Source organism: Brassica rapa, chromosome A08 (genome assembly GCF_000309985.2).
Source record: "Brassica rapa cultivar Chiifu-401-42 chromosome A08, CAAS_Brap_v3.01, whole genome shotgun sequence".
Lineage (NCBI taxonomy): Eukaryota > Viridiplantae > Streptophyta > Magnoliopsida > Brassicales > Brassicaceae > Brassica > Brassica rapa.
The window spans coordinates 4,352,464-4,373,351 of NC_024802.2; the positions used below are offsets into that span (position 1 = coordinate 4,352,464).

General features: G+C 33.0%; 2 protein-coding genes across 5 annotated transcripts in view; one reads left to right on the forward strand and one right to left on the reverse strand.

Moving 5' to 3' along the window:
- Positions 1-20,888, forward strand: part of LOC103833097 — a 1,138,500-nt gene that overhangs the window by 218,373 nt on the left and 899,239 nt on the right. The window lies entirely within an intron of this gene.
- On the reverse strand, positions 6,914-11,793 carry LOC103833111. The gene is made up of 6 exons (XM_009109201.2): positions 11,397-11,793; positions 10,746-10,939; positions 10,325-10,358; positions 8,350-8,485; positions 7,787-8,258; positions 6,914-7,438 (listed from the first exon to the last, which is right to left on the reverse strand). The coding sequence occupies exons 1-6, from the start codon at positions 11,791-11,793 to the stop codon at positions 7,154-7,156; spliced, it is 1,518 nt and encodes a 505-aa protein (XP_009107449.2). The 3' UTR covers positions 6,914-7,153.

Here is a 20,888-nt window from a genome sequence, read left to right on the forward strand (position 1 = left end):
AAATTACTTGACATAATTGAAGTTATTGATACAACTTCAATAGCAAAACACAATAACACAAAAAATAATCAAATTTATTACAACGAAGGGAGAAGAATTTTCAAGAAAACTTAGTCAAATTCACAAAAGATAAAACATTACATAAGTTCAAAGATAGAACAATTTCATTAGATACATAAGTAAAAAGTATATCTTATGATCTAAGAAGACACATTAAACCATGTTACTTGATATTCTTGAAGTTACTTAACACTTTTGAAAATTAGATAAACATATCTTAAAGTTACTTAACAAATTTACAAAAACTAACGCAGAAGACTTCCACCGAAGTCTTCTCAATTAGCTAGAAACTTTACTAAGTATGAATGTTGATAACCTCATAAATATCACCAATTAAGTTATAAATTCCATTCAGTAGCCCCAATATTGACTAATATACATGAATTAAAAAAGAGTCTTTATAGTTTTAGAAAAAAATGAAAGTTTATTAAACATTGACGCAGATGACTTCCACGGAGGTCATCTGGTAGACTTCTAGGAAGTCGTCCATTTATGACCCCACTAATTGCCTACACTTTGCCAAAAAAAAATCGAGAAAAAGAAAATAAGAAAATAAAAGGGTTAAGAGAAGGGAGATATATGGATAAAAGAACCCAGAATAAGACTACCTTTTTACTCAGAAACCTATTGGGGTAAGACTCCATGTGTCATTTGATCGATACTCCCAAGAGTTAGCCTATATATTTATATGCAGAAATGAGGTCAGTAGAGGGGTATGTCAGGCTGCATCAGCTGAGCAATGTGCTGGATGGTTTGGTTGCTAAGATAAGGTCTAGTACATGAAAGTTCCCTTGAAATTGGTACTAATTCAATGTGGCTTGCAACATTGCAGAGGTAAAGATAGTAGATTAAAAAAATTATGTGAGACCATGTTGTTTTCAGACCTCTTTCACATATTATTTTAAGTTTTGCTTGAAGAAAAACAAAAGGATAAGTCTAGAGAAGTTGATATATAGATTTTACCACTTTTAGACCATGATAGAGTCTATTATATATGTGTTTGGAGTCTGTTTTAGAGTATTTTCAGGTTCACGTACGTTCTGGAGAATTTATGTGATTCTGAAGCCTTTTGGGGTGCATAACTGCACAGAGGAAGAGTGGTACATGTGAAGATACAAAGATATGCTCGTTTACTCAAGATTGGTATGTCTGCCTCGCGAGAGGAAGCATTCTAAGATATGAAGGAGTGTCGATCGACACTGATCCCTTGGTGTCGCTCGATACTAATGTCAGAATGGGCCGAGTCTATTTCAAGACCGACTTAGGCCATAACTCACCACAAATTACTAGAATGACCTTGACCGACCTAAAACCCTATTTATGTGTGTATCTAAGCTATTGTTTAGGATATGTTTTATATTCTATTATTTTAGGTTTTCTCTTAGGTTAGGAGAGAAGAGAAGACTCTTTCGGAGTCATCTTGGAACTCATTTGTTTTTTCTATTGATTTCTATTTGATATTTATCCATCTAATATCTATGTGATAACTATCATGTCTAAATAGATTCCCTGTTACGTTTAGGGATTTTCTAGGGTTTTGAATGAATTTCTGAAATATAGAATTGCTAGGGTGATTTATTGTATCCTTCACATGATTGTTCTTATTGCTTGTTTCTAGAGTAATTATATAGAAACATGATCATATGATATTTAGGTGCATGCGACAGCATGGTCTATTACGTGAATCTAATCCTTCTGAGCTAGGTTGTTAGACGCACGTGAAATATGGTTTAGATAACTTAGTGAGAAAATAGAATTGGTTCATCACGATTGTTCGGAAGGATTATTGATCGACAATCGATCAACACTCATTCATAAATTCACATGCGAGAACTGGAATCACATAATTCTAGCCTCTGATTAGTAAGTGCATGCGAGAGCTGGTTTACTTGCTTATAGTAATTTGAGTTCTAGGATCAACCCTTAGCATCTATAGATTGTAGTTCTGATAGGCTGAATGAAATCCTAGGTCTTGCACCCTCCTTACATCACAAACAAACCCTCTATTATGTACTTTCTTGTTGTTTATTGGTTTCTATTACTTAACCTAGCTTGATCTGAAACTCAAGCCTATTGTGTGAGATATCGAGTCTCTGTGGATACGATCCAAGTACTGCAATCGATCTCTTATTTGAGAAAGTTGCTTTGGGGTAATTTGGGAACATAAAATTTGGCGTTGTTGTCGGGGACTATGATCACCATTAGACTAGGTGTAGGATTTAGTCTAGTTTTTTTATTTTTAGTTTACTTACATAATTTTTTATATGATGAAATGAGGTCAGTAGAGGGGTATGTCAGGCTGTATCGGTTGAGCAGTGGGTTGGATGGTTTGGTTGCTCAGCAAAGGTGTCGTACATGGAAGTTCCCTTGAAGTTGGTACTAATTTGTTGTGGCTTGCAACATTGCAGTGGTGAAGGTAGTAGATTAAAAAAATTATGTGAGTCCCTGCTGTTTTCAAACCTCTTTCACAAACTATTTTATGTTTTGCTTGAGAACAAACAAAATGATAAGTATGGGGAGTTGATATATGGATTTTACTATTTTTAGACCATGATAGAGTCTATTATATGTGTTTGGAGTTTGGGTTAGAGTACTTTCAGGTTCAGATACTTTTTCGAGAACTTAGGGCCGGAGCTTTTTGAGGTGCAGTACATCTGAAGATATAAAGTTATGCTAGTTTACTGAAGATTGGCATGTCTGTCTCGCGAGAGGAAGCTATCTAAGATATGAAGGAGTGTCGATCGACACTGATGCCATAACGGGCCAAGACTATTTCAAGACCGACATAGGCCCAGAAGTCGCAGCAAATTACCAGAATGTCCCTAGACGACTTAAAATCATATTTATGTGTTTTCTAAGCCATTGTTTCGGCTATGATTTCTATTTTATCTTTTTAGGCTGTCTCTTAGGTTGTGAGAGAAAAGAGGAACTATTTCGGAGTCTTCTAGGAACTCCTTTGGTTCTTTTATTGAATTCTACTTTATATGTATTCATCTATGATTTTTGTGACAACTATAATGTCTAAATATATTTTATGTTTAGGTTAGAGACTTTTTAGGATTTTGAATGAATATCTAAAATATAGAATTTCAAGGTTATTTATTGTATCATTCACATGATCTTTCTCATTGCTTGTTTCTAGAGCAATCTCTCAAATAAAAGATCGATTGCAGTACCCTCCTTCCATCACAAACAAACTCTCTATTATTCACTTTCTTTATTTATTGCTTTCTATTACTTAACCTAGCTTGATCTGAAACTCAAGTCTATTGTGTGAGATGTCGAGTCTATGTTGATATGATCCTTAAGTACTACAATCGATCTTTTATTAGAGAGATTGCTCTTGGGGTAATTTGAGCACATCACTGATCATACTAGCTGCACAGTAAGGATTGACAGGAGCACAAAGAGAAAGAATCTGCACTTTCAGTTGTTTAATTATCTCACTCAGCATCCAGAATTCCGTAAGGTGGCTGAATAGTATTGGAATACAACAGAACCGGTTTATCATTCTTGATAAGGTCTTCGCGTTTTCCACATGAAGCTTAAACTCCGCTTCTTCGTGCTCTGGACGAAAGGAAATACGGATACATTACCAGACAAACCAAAGTTGCGTATGAGGTCTAATACCACTCAAATTACCCTAAGGAGTGATTTATACTCTCTCAAATAAGAGGTCGAGTTGTAGTACTTAGGGATCGAATTCACAGGGAGCTAGGGAACCTAGGAAATCTAATATGATTTGTTAAGCAAGATTGGTTTTAGAGTTTTTAAATATAAATTGCAGTTTTTATATTCAACAAGTATTTGTTCAATAGCTGGTTTGAGGTTTTGGTGCTTAAAAAGGAAATAGTTAGACTTAGGGTTTTTATTCAGAAACTTTGGATTATAATCCTACAGATGCCTAATGAGTTGCATGCATATTAATGTAAAGCTCAACTACTTAGTCTACAAGTCCATCAGCGTTCGCAATGTTTGGACTTGTCTATTAACGAGATCTATTGATCTCAATTGTTGTATTTTGTCAATAGAAAGTGTAGATCAATAATCCTATAGGGATATCGATCGATACACCTTTTGCTCCGCCGATCGAGATCGATTATTTAAGTGTGATATCGATCGATGCGCTCTAGTCAAGCTTTATGCGCGTGTTGAATAACAGCTTACTAAGCTCACTAGATCAGCTCTCGCCTTGCTCATAGCAAGAAACATAGTTCTATTAGAATGTTTTCATGATGAGAATAAAGCTCTCGCTTTTATCAATCAATCCAAGGGTAGGTTCTAGGTAGCTAATCTAGACACATGCATTAATGAATAATCCTAAAGATGATTATCACAACTCAGCAATCTATAGTTGGGGCTAATCCCTCCTAACATATTTAAACCATAAAATCTAACAATGGAACTACTCAGACATGGCTAAGCAATTCATAACAACAGTTAAGTATAAAAACTTTATTAAAATAGTAAATAGATATCAATGGAGTTCCAATCACAAATTATAACTTTGGATCTTCTCTCCAATCTATCAAAATCCTAAAAACCTTTGCTGTGAAAATAGTAAAATTAGAAAAGCACACTTTGCCTCTAACATGGCGGCAAAGCTTATATAATTAGGGTAAAACTCGTCAGGGGCAATCTTGTAAAAAGGTGAAGACTTGAGCTTCAAGTCAGCTGTGACCGAACATGTTTTCTGCGTGCTTCACTGTCGATCGATACACAGATGTGAGTATCGATCGATTATTTCTCTCCAATGTCGACCGATGGTCGAGCTCGATGGTCATCTTGGGTGCTTGCTCCAAATATCTCTAAAATGCTCCAAAATCATCACTTATCTCCAAAACACTCCTGATCTTATAAATATAATAAATAGACTCTATAATATAATAGTTATTAGTAAAAACACCTATAAACTATGAATGAAAACGGGTCAAATCCATAGTCTATCAAGATTCTATGTGACAGGCAGAGACATGCTTTACTGAATCCTTGCACTGACACGTTTTTGGCTGAAGCTAATGCTAACACTTAGTGGCAGCATATGTAGAAATGGAGGAGCAGTTCTATCGGCAAAAATCATGAATCACTTGGTTCAAATACGGGGATCATAACACAGCCTTTTTCCATCGAACAGTACAAATTAAAAGAAGAAAAAAAAACACTATGAGGAAAATTAGATAGCCGAATGGGGTTGAGAAATCTGATCCTATAGAAATAAAGAAAGAGGCAGTGGCTTACTTCACCAAGTTTCTGCAGGTGGAGCAGTAGGGACATGGGTTGTCTCAGTCTGATCTTGAAAACATTATCTCCTATAGATGTTCAATTCCCATGGCTGAAACCTTGACAAGTCTGGTCTCAGCCGAGGATATTCACAAGATTCTCCTCTCAATATCATCGGGTAAGACTCCGGGTCCTCACAGGTACACTAAAGAGTTCTTCATTGCATCTTGGTCAGTAGTAGGTCTCGATTTTGTCTACGCGGTTCAATCCTTCTTTCAAAATGGTTTCATGCTGACTGGAGTGAATGGTACAGTTCTGACCTTGATCCCGAAAAAAGATGACCCTCAAGAGATAAAGGATTATAGACCCATTTCGTGTTGCAGCACAATCTATAAGGTTATCTCAAAAATTCTTGTGAACAGAGTGAAAACGATTCTTACCGAAGCTATGATGCCTAACCAAAGCGCCTTCATCAAGGACCGATTACTTTTGGAAAACGTTCTGTTGGCAACAAAATTAGTAAAAGACTATCACAAATATACAATTGCTCCTTAAAGTGCGCTAAAAATTGATATCACCAAAGCATTTGATACAGTCAGATGGCACTTCCTCATTGTCACCTTGAAAGCCATGGGCATTCCCGACATCTTTATTTTCTGGATTCAAAGATGTATCTCCACAGCCTCGTTTTTGGTGAAAGTTAACGGGGAGCTTGAGGGTTTCTTCACTAGCGGAGATAAGAATTTATAAGAGGTGAATGTTAACAATATAGTAGAAAATTCGTCGAAAAAACTGTCATCATAAATCCATCAAAATTTCCACTGACAATATATTTTCCTAATAAAATAAAGCCGACGACACGTTTTTTGTCGAGAGTCCTTTGATAATTGTCATTCTCGACAGATCCTCGACGTGTACGTCTGTGGGCATCTGCTGTTTTCTTAGTGTAAGAAGATTTGGAAGTACCTCATGCCTGTTGCACCTATAGTTAGTTGTAAGAAGGCCTATTGGTTGAGGTATGTCGTTCTGAAGCATGCTTTTCATTTTTGGGTTTCTCATCTGGATCTTCTACTAATTAGGAGTAGGCTTGCCCACTGAAACTTGGCTATATATTGACTCTTCTTGATGTCTTTGTTTCTAATACTCTTGAGACTTGATCACATGTTCTGGCATTGTGCCATCTCTGCTTAGCTCTAGGGCATGCCCTTTCTCCGACTTGGACAAACAAGGACTTCTCTACTGGATTGCGATCAGCTAGTTCACTGGATGATTACTCCAGAACATGGCCTCTCATTAACTCTTGGCTAGCCCGCTGCTCAAACCGTCCTCTTCATAATTTGGACTGAAAAGAATAACTGGCTCCATAACGGCTCCTCGAGTCCGCCACTTATTCTCTTCAAGAAGCTCGATAGACTACTCGGGATATCTTCTTGCTTGGTTAGCTACCCCATAGCCGGTGTCAAGGTTTTCTCTTCCAGTGGTTTACCTATGCATAACCCTGCTAATAGTCTACCAAACTTTGTTCCATCTTGGTTTTTCAATTTTTTAGTCAAATATTATTTTCTGCTTTTAAGCACTTTTAAAGTAAACTCAGATTCCCATTTTATCCAAAAAAAAAGAAGTAAGACAACCATTTGTGTGGAATCAATTTTACCAACATTACTATAACACGATAAAAGTCACAGAGTCACACATACACAAAACATATACAGAAAATAAATGCTCCAGTACAATTTATTGAGCACATAAAGTAGAGATACGATTATTTCATATAACAGAAAATAAATGCTCCAGTATAATTTATTCAACCCAACAAGAGCGCATAAAGTAGATACGATTACTAAAAATTTAAAGTGGCTTTGAGTTTTAACTTTTAAGCAATAAGGGCAAGTATATCCTCTGGAGTAGTAGCAGCAAATGATCGAGACAAGCCTCCCAAACGCGTGGAGTTGACGTAATCATATGGCAGATGATTAGAGGCACCAGGGAATATTATTCCGAAAACCCGAATAGACCTCATAATCCAATTCTCTTTGTAGTCTTTGCCTTTCCAAAACCGTATTATGAAACTCCTTATGAACTCCCACGCACCATTTAACAGCTTCGGTATTAGCCACAACAAGTTGAAGTAATTTTCATTTGGTGCATCTTCCCTTACCTTTAAAACGATAAAAATGCTTTAAACAGTAAACTAAAGAACTTTGCTAACTCGTTTAAAAGTAAGGAAATACTATAATTTATATTTAGGGTTTAGAAATGCTTATGGGTCAAGATTAAAAATAGCAAATAAATTGAAAATATAGATTATATACCCTTTATGGGTCACCATACAGGTTATCATCTATCATGTCAATTTCACGTGAAAAAATGATAATCATCTTTAAAGCCCAAATTAAAGGTCATTCTTTCATACTTCCAACAAAACTCCGTCTCTTTATTGTTCTTTGTCATCTTTTAAATAAATTAGAAAGACAACAAATAATTGGACACGTGTGCTTTATTTTACCTTTCCTTTGTAGAGACTATTGAAGTAATTGCAAGATCCGTAGTGCTTGAACGAGAATAAAACCTTGTCATCAAAGGGTATTCTAGGCACAATATCGTTGTTATAAACAAACCTCTCATACTCTATTCCATGCTTTCTCACCACTTCCTTCATAAACTCCCCAAACACCTCATCCCCTATGCGTGGCTGTCCAAATGTGTAGACTCCCTCTAGTTTATCTAGCAACTCATCCTCACCGTGAATCGCCAGTACTGCCGGAAAAAGAGCGGCTAGTGCCCCACCAAGGCTGTGACCCGTTAGAATAAACTTAAGGTTCTTGTTTTTTGCAAACATGTCCCTAAGCTTCTGTCTAATTGTGTAGTACGCATATTGGTGTCCTAGAGGTATAATTTCTTTGGGCCATCCGTTTTTTTGGAGGCCTAGAGCTTTAGAGAACCCTGCATGAACTTTTCCAACGTTTTTCAACTCGTACCTAATTAATAATAAAAATTTGTAAAACACTGATATATCGAGTAATTATATTGATATAGAAATGCAGGTATATATAGAACATATATACGTACCAAGAGATGTCTAGATCAGTGCACCAATCATCAACGTCGAAAGGCTCGGTTCCTCTGAAGCTAACGACGATAAGATTTGGATTTGTACTCGATGCCTTGAACACGAAGGCTTGCGTCAGGTTTCTATTTTGGAACGCTGACACATAAATAAAAAATAAAAAAGTTAGCAAATTCATATTTTATTTCGATGTGTTTCAAATTATATAAAGGTTCAAATATATAAATTATTATGTAAAGAATATTTTTACTGCAACACGAAAAATAAATCCAATTTTCTCTTAAGAATTTTTGAAGATAAAAATTTGATGTTGTAATTAAGAATAATAATTGATGTTATAGTTTTTCTTGTAACCGAAATTGATTAGAGCACTTCCAATAGGAAGTTATGAACTTCTTAATAAAAAGTTAAGCATAGATATATAAAACAATAATATTTTATTTATGATCTCAAAATTTGTGAGATTCTTTTGCTAAAGTATTTTTGGTAAAAAAATTCATGATTTTGAAATACCCACTACAATAATTATAATTTGTGTTAGTTTTTCATATTTTGACAACTTTCTGACATACTTTAATGAAGGTGTTTTTATGTATCAAAGGCCAAGCTAATTACGAATCTTGATCCACAAAACAAGATCATTCAGCCGATGTAATTCAACCACTAGACTACAACCATGTCGGGAGTTAAACTCTTGTGGTGTTTCTTAAACAAGAACTTTGGAATCAAGAACGTTAAAATAAGATCTACATCTAGTTAAAAAAAGGTCTCCATTGTTTTTAATGATGTTTCGTTGGTTAAGTAAATTTTTTTGGTTTAGTACGTAGACATGATATACTATTTTTCAATATATCAATCTACTAATACCATCATGCACTTTCTGTTTCACGAATCTCTGCTTCTAACATATATAAAATATATTTAATCAAAACATATATAAAATCTATATCTTGTTCTCATCATATTTGTGGTCTTAAATATATATAATATATGATTAAACCTGTTGATCAAAAAGTGCAAAAACCATAAATTTAGTTGGGAAATAAGCATACAGAATTACAGATGCACCGAACATTGTAATCAGTACATAATTTTAAATAATGTGTAACCTTCTACTTGTATTCTATGCAGTCATAAAATTTACAAAACATATATCAACTTAGTGTATAACAAAAGTATCCTGCATTGTAATATCTCACTGAGCATGTATATAATATAATAATTTGTATTCGTATACGAGTGTCATATTTCATTCGTGTTTCGATAAAATGTACATATATATAATTAACATTTAAGTTTTACTAAAGGTTAATTATCTTAGCTAAAAACTGAAATATTTCATAAGTTTTGGAAAAAGCCATCCACATAAACTCTCCAATCTAATAATATTTTATGCCTAAACTTGAATGAATTCCAAATGTGATGTTTAGTCCTATTTGCATAAAATTATATTTATGGTTTTTAAGTTTAAATGCTAAACTTTCTGGATTATATTACCAAATTTAGATTGAAATTTAAAGTTCGATCATTAACATATAAGACCGTATACATACTTGAAAATTTTCTACTTTTACATGCATGAAAATACGCTTCAATAATAGATTCGCAGACGACTCCTTTAAGTAAATCAGTAGGTTCCCTTGTTTTAGTCAAAGACCGAGTTTCTCTATATCATCATGAGCTCACTCGCATACCTGTTTTTGTAGTCTAAAATGAAGGAACTGAAATAATTTAACTTATTGCGAAAACTTTCCCACTTTTTTCTTACTATCAACTGTATGCTTTACGTCCATCGTATACACATCTATATAATTTCCACGTTATGTTTTATATATTCCTCTTTTAAATGCTTTTATGACTTTTGGGGATCTATTTATGAGTTTCTGTATTTTGATCTTTCGAATCCTTTATGCTCTAAACTTTAAAGTGGGCAAATAAAAACATTCCCGAAAGAACAAAGCGTATAGTTTAATTTACCGTTGTAAAAGTCGTAGTAACTCACGAAGTCCATCTGCATCACAGGATAGATATAGTCAGACTGAGAGTGTGAGAATTAAAACAATTATTTTTTATATATATAAAAAGTCACAAAATCAGTATTACTACTTATGGAGATCTAGTCATCTAATATATCTATTATTATAATTATTATTGGCAATTTGGAACGCGCCAAAGATATACAAGACAAAAAAGTTATCAATTAAAGGGTTAATTAGATCATTTAACTTCTGATTCTTACAAGCAATAAACAGAATTGTTTGTATCATTAGACTCATACGATATAATTAATCGAGAGAGGAAACGATCAAAAGAAGAAAGAAGAAGATGAAGTTAGTGAGGCGTGTCTTTGCCAAAAAAAAAAGAAAAAAAAGAAAAAAGAGAAGAAGCTGAATTTGACCTTCCAAGTGTTCTCTACTACGGAAGTGATGAAAGATTTGTTCTCATAAGAGACCTTAGAAGCCATTATTGACAACATCGACTTGTACTCGATGGTACCAACACTTATGTTCTTGTCAATCTCTACTCTTCGATCTGTGCATCCTACAAATGACACATATGTCGCCGACGATTCCTCAGGCTTTACCAACTTTCCTGTAACAAAAGTTTTTGGTTATTCCGGTAAAAGTATTTACCTACATCATCCACAAGAATAGGTGGACAATTTGTCCTAATTAAAAATTCTATAATGTTCTTCATAAATTACTCGTTGAATTCATTTTATCTTATTAAACAGTTCAGAACTCTTGATGCAATATATCATTCATTACTTTATTTTAATATGTGTGTCTTGCATGTACAGTAATGCTCGTTCTGTTACAAGTCCGTTTTAAGGTATGATAAGTGTCGTTGGTCTAAGTCCATAAGTCCAAGGGGAGTGTTAAAATATAGGACTACATGATATATACACCTTGAGATGTTAAAATTTTCGGGATACTTATGTCATTATGTAAAGGAAGGAAACAACTAAAACCTTCTCCAAGTTCAAGAATTTGTTTGTAGTGACAAGTGGAGATAGTTAATAGAAGTATGTTATTGTTAGATTTGTTACCTGTCAAAACATGAAGTATCAACTTGAAGAAGCCTCCATTTGCCGTAAGAAGATTAGGCCAATAGGTGAGAAAACGACCTATGGATGCAAAGGGTTTTCTTAAGAGCATTAATATCTTTTGAATCAAAACGGCTAACACAATGATCCATCGAGTTGCGAAAGTTCTCCGGACGCTTTTGAGCGTGTCCGGTGGAGAATCTATGAATCCTGTGTTGGTCAGGTTGGGGAAAAACAAAAGGAGAAGGACATCAAGAACACTTGCTTTGGTAGGATCGACCAGAAAATAGCTACTACAGAATTTCATATCGGTTTGGGACATTATCACTATATGAAAAGACCAGAATATGCCGAAGAAGAAGAACAAGAAATAAGTGATGTTTGTTGATTTGTGAGTCATGCAAGGCTACGTATTTATAGTGCTTGTAATAATTGGTATCGTAAGTTTTAGTTATTTATTAAGTCCTTGTGGTTACTAATTAAAATCTCTCGTTGCTTTTCACGTGCTAAAAATATATACTTGTAATAATTGGTATCGTAATTTTTAGTTATTTATTAAGTCCTTGTGGTTACTAATTAAAATCTCTCGTTGCTTTTCACGTGCTAAAAATAAATCAAATGGAATCCATTTACAGTGTAACCTAAACGAGCGTACCTACCTCGAGTTCTTTGTGTTTGCCTAATTAACGTAAAACAAAAAACAGGCTGATTATATTGTATATTTTCTAATAGTCCAGGGACTTGGAATATAACATTTAGACTTATTTATTTAGTGGAGAATTAACCAGTTGAGTTAAAAAGAGTTTTGTGTGTTTTATTTCGGTACATGCACTTCTTTCAAAATTTTCATTTTGTTTTTCACAGTCAACTTTCTCCAAAGTGTGTGTGCGTTCCATCCTGTAGTATGGATATTATGCTTACAATAAATAGGGTATGGGTCTAAAAGGAAAACCATACTAAATCTTAGAATTAAATGAATTTAAATGGGAACAGAGTTTGTATAGACGTGAGTTTTAAATGAGACGGGTTTAAATGAAGCGGGTTTACCTATTTCACATTTCTAATAAAAATTGCTACATATTTTTACTTTTAGAACATAACTAGGTTAAGGTACATTATAAACAATATATTAATCAATATATATTGAATAATTAAAAAGTTAATACCTAATGTGAAAACTTATAAATAAATTTTATTAATCCAAATAATATTTTTTTCTATCTGATAAGATATATAATTGAATTCAAATGATATTAATTTATACATATATAGTAAATTTTTAATATTAGTGTCTATTAAATGATGTTTTCTATTCATATAGGTTTTTGATCATTTATATTTTTATAGCAAAAAAAATTAAATTACTCATAACAAAATTTTCATTGTGGGATTAATAGCTTTAATAATTTTAATTTTTAAAAAATTAATTTGTCAATATTTGTTCAAAGCTTTATTCAAAAAAAAATTATTCAAAGTAAATTTTGAAATTATATTTGTTAAACCATGGATCACAACATTTGAATGTGAGACTTTTAATAGTTTTAGTAATTTATAGTCATTTATAGTCGTTTTAGTAACAATCCACCATACGGAAAAAAAAAAAAATAATGATCTTCAACGAGCTCTTGAGGAGGTACAAACGGATAACAATAGGTCTCAAGAGGAAATTATGGAGGTTTCTAGGAAACTACATGATGCACATAAGAATGAAGAGGATTACTGGCATCAGAAAAGTATAAATATGTGTATTCATCTGGAGATCTTAATACCAAATTTATCATGCCTTAAACAAGCAACGACGGGTTCGTAATAGGATTGTGGGGCTTCATGATGAAGTTGGTAATTGAATAATAGAAGAAAAATGTGTCGAAGGACTATTTCGAGGATTTATTTAGCATCACCTCCCCATCAGAATTTGATAGTTTTCTGGCTGCAGTAAACCATCTATTACCTTCCAGACAAATCAACGACTGTTAAGGATAACAATGGAGGAGGAGATACAACAAGCTTTGTTGATAATGCATCCAGAAAAAACTCCAGGACCGGACGTAATGACAACTCTTTTTTTTTAACACTCTTGGCATATTATTAAAAAAGATTTGGTTGAGATGGTTAATAATTTTCTGGTTACAGGAGATATAGACTCAAGGTTAACATTACCAATATTTGTATGATTCTAAAGATGGAAATACCTACAAGGATGACGGAATTACGACCGATAACTCTATGTAATTTGGGGTACAAGATTATTTCGAAAGTCTTATGTGAGAGATTAAAAAGCTGCCTTCCAAAACTTATTTCGGAAACACAATCGGCTTTTGTGGCGGGAAGGCTGATATCGGATAATATTTTTATAGCTCAGTAAATATTTCATGGCTTGATAACTAATAAGTCTTGTCAAGACAAGTATATGGCAATCAAAACAGACATGAGAAAAGCGTACAACAGAGTTGAATGAGTCTTTATTGAGGCTCTCCTACATAGGATGGGGTTCGATACTCACTGGGTCAAATTAATGATGGAGTGCATATCATCGGTTCAATATCAGGTTCTGCTAAATGGTCAACCACAAAGTCTCATAAGTCCACAGAGGGGTTTACGTCAAGGGGGTCCTTTATCTTCCTATTTATTCATTATGTGCACTGAGGCTTTGATAGCAAATATTAAAAAGCTGAGAGAGGGAAAAAATTGACGGAAATAAAGGTAGTCAGAGCTTGCCCATCAATTTCTCATCTGTTCTTTGCAGTTGACATCCTCTTCTTTTGTAAGGCACAAAAAGAAGAGTGTCAAGCCATTCTTAGGATATTAAAGGAATATGAGGCGGTATCGGAGTCAACTAATAAATTTTCAAAAATCTTCAATACAATTTGGACATAAGATCGAGGAAACTAGTAGACAAGAGTTGAGGGATATTCTGGGAATACAAAATTTAGTAGGAATGAGATCCTATCTGGGACTGCCTAAGAGTCTGGGTGGATCCAAGATACAAGTTTTTGGTTTTGTATAAGATCTTTTCAATAACATGATTAACGGTTGGACTTTTAAGTTTTTTACTAAAGGAGGGAATGATGTGATCATTAAGTCAGTGGTTATAGCTTTACCAAATCATGTTATGTCTTATCAAAGGCAACTTTTAAGTTTTTCACTAAAGGAGGGAATGATGTGATCATTGACGAGTGCAGTATCTCAATTTTGGTGGAGCTTAGGGAAAAGCACAAAAGGCATGCACTAGAAATTGTGGAACAAATTATGTATAAACAAAGATGAAGGAGGTCTGGGCTTTAAAGATCTTCCGGATTTTAATACGGCTATGCTTGGAAAACAATTATGGTGTCTGATAGAGAAGCCAAATACCTTATTTTGTCGAGTTTTCAAAGGACAGTACTACATGAATGCTTCACCCCTGAAACCGAGCCGTTCATATTCCTCCGTCATGCGGCTGGAGGAATATTGGACCCGCTAGATCTCTGGTTAGAAAAGACTAATTAAAAGGGTGGGAACAGGTTCATCTATATCCGTATGGAATGACCCTGGCTTCCAGCCACTCGCCCGAGACCAGCAAACAAAAACCAACGAAACAATTACCCTGGACCTTACAGTGGATTCTCTCATTAATTCAGCATCGCGAACATGGAACTTGCATGCGATTCGGGATTTGGTGGATCTTCAGGACGTGAACATTATCGAAAGCATACCATTGAGTAGGACTTAGTTGGTGGACATGGATGGATGGCATTTTACTAATAATGGAAAAATACGGTCAAGTCGGGATACCAATTAGAACGGGTCTACCCGGATGAAGAAAACCTACTAGAAATCTTTGGACCCAATGTGGATATACTGAAAGCGTTTTGCTGGAAGGTGCGGTTTCCACCGAAGGTAAACATTTCTTATGGATGTTGAGAGAAACCTGAAAGTGCGAGGGATACAAGGGGGCATATCTTGTTATATATGCAGAGATTCAGAAGAGTCAATAAATCATGTGTTTTTTGAATGTTCTCCAACGCGTCAAGTTTGGGCGCTCTCAAAGATACCATCAAACCCATGTAATTTTCCCACCAGTTCTCTCTTCACAAAGATGGATCATCTTTTTAGGAGAGTTCTCCCAAACATGGATGATCATCAATTTGTATGAATATTATGGTACATTTGGAAAGGGAGGAACAACAAATTATTTAGTAATATTTACATTGATCCCAGAGAAAAACTCAAATTAGCAGAAACAGAGTCAAAACTTTGGGGTGAGGCACAACTACTGAATATAAATCGGGCAACACAACCGGTAGAGGTTAGGAATCTACAATCCATCTAAGGGCGGTGGTGCTTTACAGATGGGTCGTGGAAAGACAAGGAGCCTTACTCAGGACAAAGTTGGTATAGCATCTTAGAGGGTTTTGATGGATTGATGGGGGCAAGAAATGTTAGGGAAACTCTCTCACCTCTTCATGCAGAGGTGGAGGTACTAATATGGGAAATTGAGTGTATGAGGAATTTGCGTCAGTTTCAGGTCACGTTTGTAACAAATTGTTCTCAATTTGTGAAAATGGTTTTGAAACCAAAAGAATGGCCAGCGTTTTAAATGTATCTGGAAGACATTGAGATTTTGAAAGCAAGTTTCCTAAACTCGGAGATCATTCATGTACCTCGGACGGAGAATTCAAGGGCAGATAGTCTAGCACGCAGTGTCAGAAAACAATCGTCTTTCGTCGTTTACATGGATGCAGAGTTACCAATTTGGTTCAAAGAGTCAGTATCAGTCTGTATATATTGATGACAAAAAAAATTCAAAATATAACATATCCAGAAAAAACTAGATTTTTTTTATATGGTTAATGTAGTTGTGTAATTTATTTAAGTAGTTTAAAATTAAATAAATATGATAGAAGATACACTAATTTTTTTATCAAATATTTATTATTTAAAATCTTTAATTTTCATATATACTTTATCCACATTAGGAAATTCCATAAATTTTATTTAAAGAAATTATAAAGAACATTAATAATGAATTTATGGTTAGTATAAAAAGTTGATTATATATTAAAAGAACCAACATATTTCTCTAAAAATTCTAAGAATCATTCTAGTGACGACACGTGGCTACAATAAAATGTTGTAATGCTTCTCAACTAATATAGAAGGGATATAATCTATTTTATTATAATTGAAGTACAAAACAATATTTGCTTATTTTTCTTACAGATTTTCATTTCATTTTTAATTAACCAATTCATTTATTATTTTTTCCCAAATAAATCAACATCATTTACTACTGAAGTACAAAATATTTATCTAATTTTAATTTTTTTTATTATATATTTTACATTTCTTTTCACACTCTTTTAATTATTTCATTAATTATCTTTACTGTAATATTTCGAGCATATTAACAATAATAATTAAACATTTTTGAATGAAATTTCTCAATTTGTGACAAGAATTCAAAATGCTTGAGAGAGAGTTTTTATTTATTTATTTACATAATTAGTTAGGCACATAAATTTTGGGACCTGTTCAAATACGAGTTGTTTCTTTCAGATATCTGCTTTAAAAAAAAATTAATTAGATTTCATTTGATGTATAAAAACCTAAAATTATCCAAAAACTAATGTATCTGAAACAAGTTTGGATATTTGTACCAAAAGTAACCATATTAATCTAAAATAACCAAAAGTAACCTTATCATCTGATTTGATTCGAGTTCGATTCTGATGTATATGAACCTAAAAAAAATTAAAGTACTTATACAATTAATTATATAATGACACATATAAACTATATAATACTAATCATGAAAAACAAAATAAAAATACGTGCGAGTCCATCTCTGCTGTTATATTAAATAAATGATACGTGATTAGTATCAGATGTTGAGCAAACGCACATAAAATTACAGTAGTCATATTCATACATTTCACTCATTTTTGGTATGTGGGTTAGGTGGTTCGAATAACCTTTACCTTAAAGGTCAAATACATATGCCTTACTTTGCATTTAAATTGGAATAACCTTTAGCGAAAAGGAATACTTTTAGATTTTCCTTTATTTTTCTCTCAATGAAAATAAATTAGAACAATTAATTTAATCAATAAATCTTATAAATAAACAAAAGCAACAACTAAACTGAGATAAACAACTGAAGAGTTTTTCTTCTCTTATTAAGAAAGTATAAAAAATCCTAGAACTATTTGAAAATTTTGTTTTTATGTGTACCATTCACATACGCTTTTATAAAAATCAAATTTATGGTATAGTTAGGAATTAAGATTAGTATGACTAGAATTTAAAATTGATATAAATTTATTTCTTTTTCAACTATTAAACTGGTGGGTTCATGGTCATCTATATCAATATGAAATTGATCTTTGATTCCCAACCATTCGTCTGAGACCATCAAACAGTAACATTTGAACTTCTACCCTAACCTTATAGTGGATTCACTCATAAATTCATCATCATGTATATGGAATTTGCAGACAATTCGGTATTTGGTGGATCTTCAAGATGTGAAAATTATTGAAAGTATACCTCTGAGCAGAACTCGGATGGAAAATAGTGACGAGTCTGTGAAATATGGATACCAAATGGAACGACTTTATCTTGATAAGGAAGTATCGCCAACAGTGATCGGCCCCATGGTTGTTACTTTTGCTGGAAAGTACGATGCTCATCGAAAATAAAGCATTTTATGTAGCAAATAATGTCAGGATGTATAGCAATTAAAAAAAACCTGTGACGAGGGGATGCAAGGTGATATGCATTGTGCTAGATGTGGATCATCGGAGGTATCAATAAACCATGTATTTTTTGAATGTCCACCAGCAATTTAACTCTGGGCACTCTCAAAGATTTCATCGAATCCAATCACTTTTCATAAATATGGATCATCTGTTTTAGAGAGTCTTCCCGCAAATGGAATACCACCAGTTTGCATAGATATTATGGTACATTTGGAAGGGACAGAAAAACAAAATCTTCAATAATGTGGATATCGATCCCAGGGACACTTTAAAATTGATATGTACTGAATCTTTACTTTGGGCTGAGGAACATGCATCAATTACACAGAGGGTGGCCCAAAATACAGAGGTAGAGATTACAACTTTACCATCTATACTAGGCAGATGGTGTTTTACGAATGGATCATTAAAAGACCAGGAAATTTTTCAAGACAAGGTTGGTATAGTACCTTAGAAGACTCTGATTGATTGGTGGGGGTAAGAAACACTTGGGCTAGTCTGTCACCCCTTCACTCGGAAGTAGAAGCGTTTATTTGGGTTATGTAATGCATGAGAAATTTACGTCAGTTTCATGTCACATTTGCAACGGATTTTTCAATTGGTGAAGATGGTTTCAGAACCAAGAGAATGACCAGTATTTGCAAGTTATGTACACAAACACAAAGTTCAATAGTGGATAACCTTGCACGCAGTTCCAAGAAACAACTGTCGTTTATTATTCACATGGATGCAGAGTTACCTGTTTGATTTGTCGAGTCTTCATGAGTTTATGTTGATGAAAAGAAATACTAAGATTTATTCCTATTTTTTATGAATAACAAAGTATTTTACATCTCTATAACAGTTTTAAGAAATCTATTTTTGATGTATTCCTCAAGTTACTTTTCACGAGCCCTATGTAAGCATTTTTAATAAATTTCAACTAACCGATCAATTACTTTTTAGATATTATGATTTAAATGCGTATATATGATTTTTTTATAAAAATAAAATTAGTAATATTGTTAACAATGAGAAGTTTTGAAAATTTATTTTAAATTAATACATCTTAAAATAAATTTTATAATACGATTCTCACTTTTGTTCTTAGTCTAAGTAGTTTCTTAAATAAAAATAGATATTTAAATTAGTCTTACCATCAATCCATCTCTGATAAATCATTTAAATTTTTAAGTAATATTATCCTATCATAAATTCATTGGCTATAGAGATCACTAAATAAAGTTCATTATCTACAAAACGAAGAATATGGTTCAAACAGAAAATATTAATGTACAAAAGAAACAGAGTTATACGCAAATTTATTGGATACATAGGTCACTAAATATAGTTTATTTGCTAAAAATAGAGAAAATTAAACTACAAACAAACATATGTAATTGGCTACAAACAAAAAAAATATCAATAGCAACAAAGAGAGATTCTTCGTAACAGCTTTCTTAATAACATAAAAACTAGATTTTGACCCGGCCTTCAAAAGCGCGGGTTATTTTGTATTTTATATAAATTTTGATAGAAAATAATATTTTGTGATTATTGTAGGTTATTATATTACTAAGTGTATGATATGAAATATTTTTGGTATTCGTTTGAGTTTTCTGGTATGTTTTTGTGTCAGGAATTTTTGGGTTTTTGAGTATTTTTCAGTTTTTTTGTATTTTAAATCTTTTTTGAATCTTAAATATTCGAACCGATCTGGACCTATTATGTATTCAAAATTACAAGTATTTTATATGTATTTGAATTATGGATATAAACCTATAAAAAAAGGACCAACCTAAACCCAAACAAAAGAATTTCAAATATCTAATTAAGTCCAAATGTCTAAGATCTGAATGACTCAAACTCGAAATGAACCTATATGTACCAACGCGAAGATTCTATGGCCATGCTTATTCTATTTCTCATTATTATTTGTGTGCATTTATAATAATTACATTTGTTAAATTGGTGAGACATGAGATTAATTTATGTATTTTAATATAGGTTTTAAACTTATATTAAATAACAATATTTTATAATTTTTTTATTTTTATTTTCTATTACTATATATTTAAAATGATTACCAGAAGTCGAACCGATAAACCAAGTAATCTCAAGTCTCACCAATCGTCAACTAATAATTTTGAAACTGGAACCACCTGCATCCTTAAATTCACATGCCCAAAAGATTTATATGTTCATGTACAGATTTTACATATTCTTATAGTTCAAGTTATTATTATTTTTAATGTTACTCAGTGAGAAGATTTTATACTGAGGAAGCAAATTATAATATTTGTTACAAATGAAACTTTGATGAAATACGAAATTATTGCTCATCACGGCAACATATACAAAATATTGCTCATCACGACAACATACACAAAATATAGTGATTGTGAATTTAACCAGAATCATATATTAGTCGAACATGTTAATTTGCACGTATAGATTGTAGTACAAACACATATTTTAATTTATAAGGAAAATTTATTTGGTTAGCCATTTTCTTCTGGTATTTTAAAAATAAATAAAAAGGCAAAAAGCAGTAAATATTTGGTAAATATTTGGTAAATATTACACTTGGTGAAAGGCATTTAAACCAACCAAACATATGAAAATCTCAGGTTGATAAAAAACGGAAATCTCAGAATAATAAGGACAAAAATTAAAAGAAGTATAAAAAAATAACAAATAGTTAATGAATAGGTCCAACAACCTTGCATAAGTAGATTTTTCTAAACTCTAGTAGATTTTTCTAAACTCCTTCCTT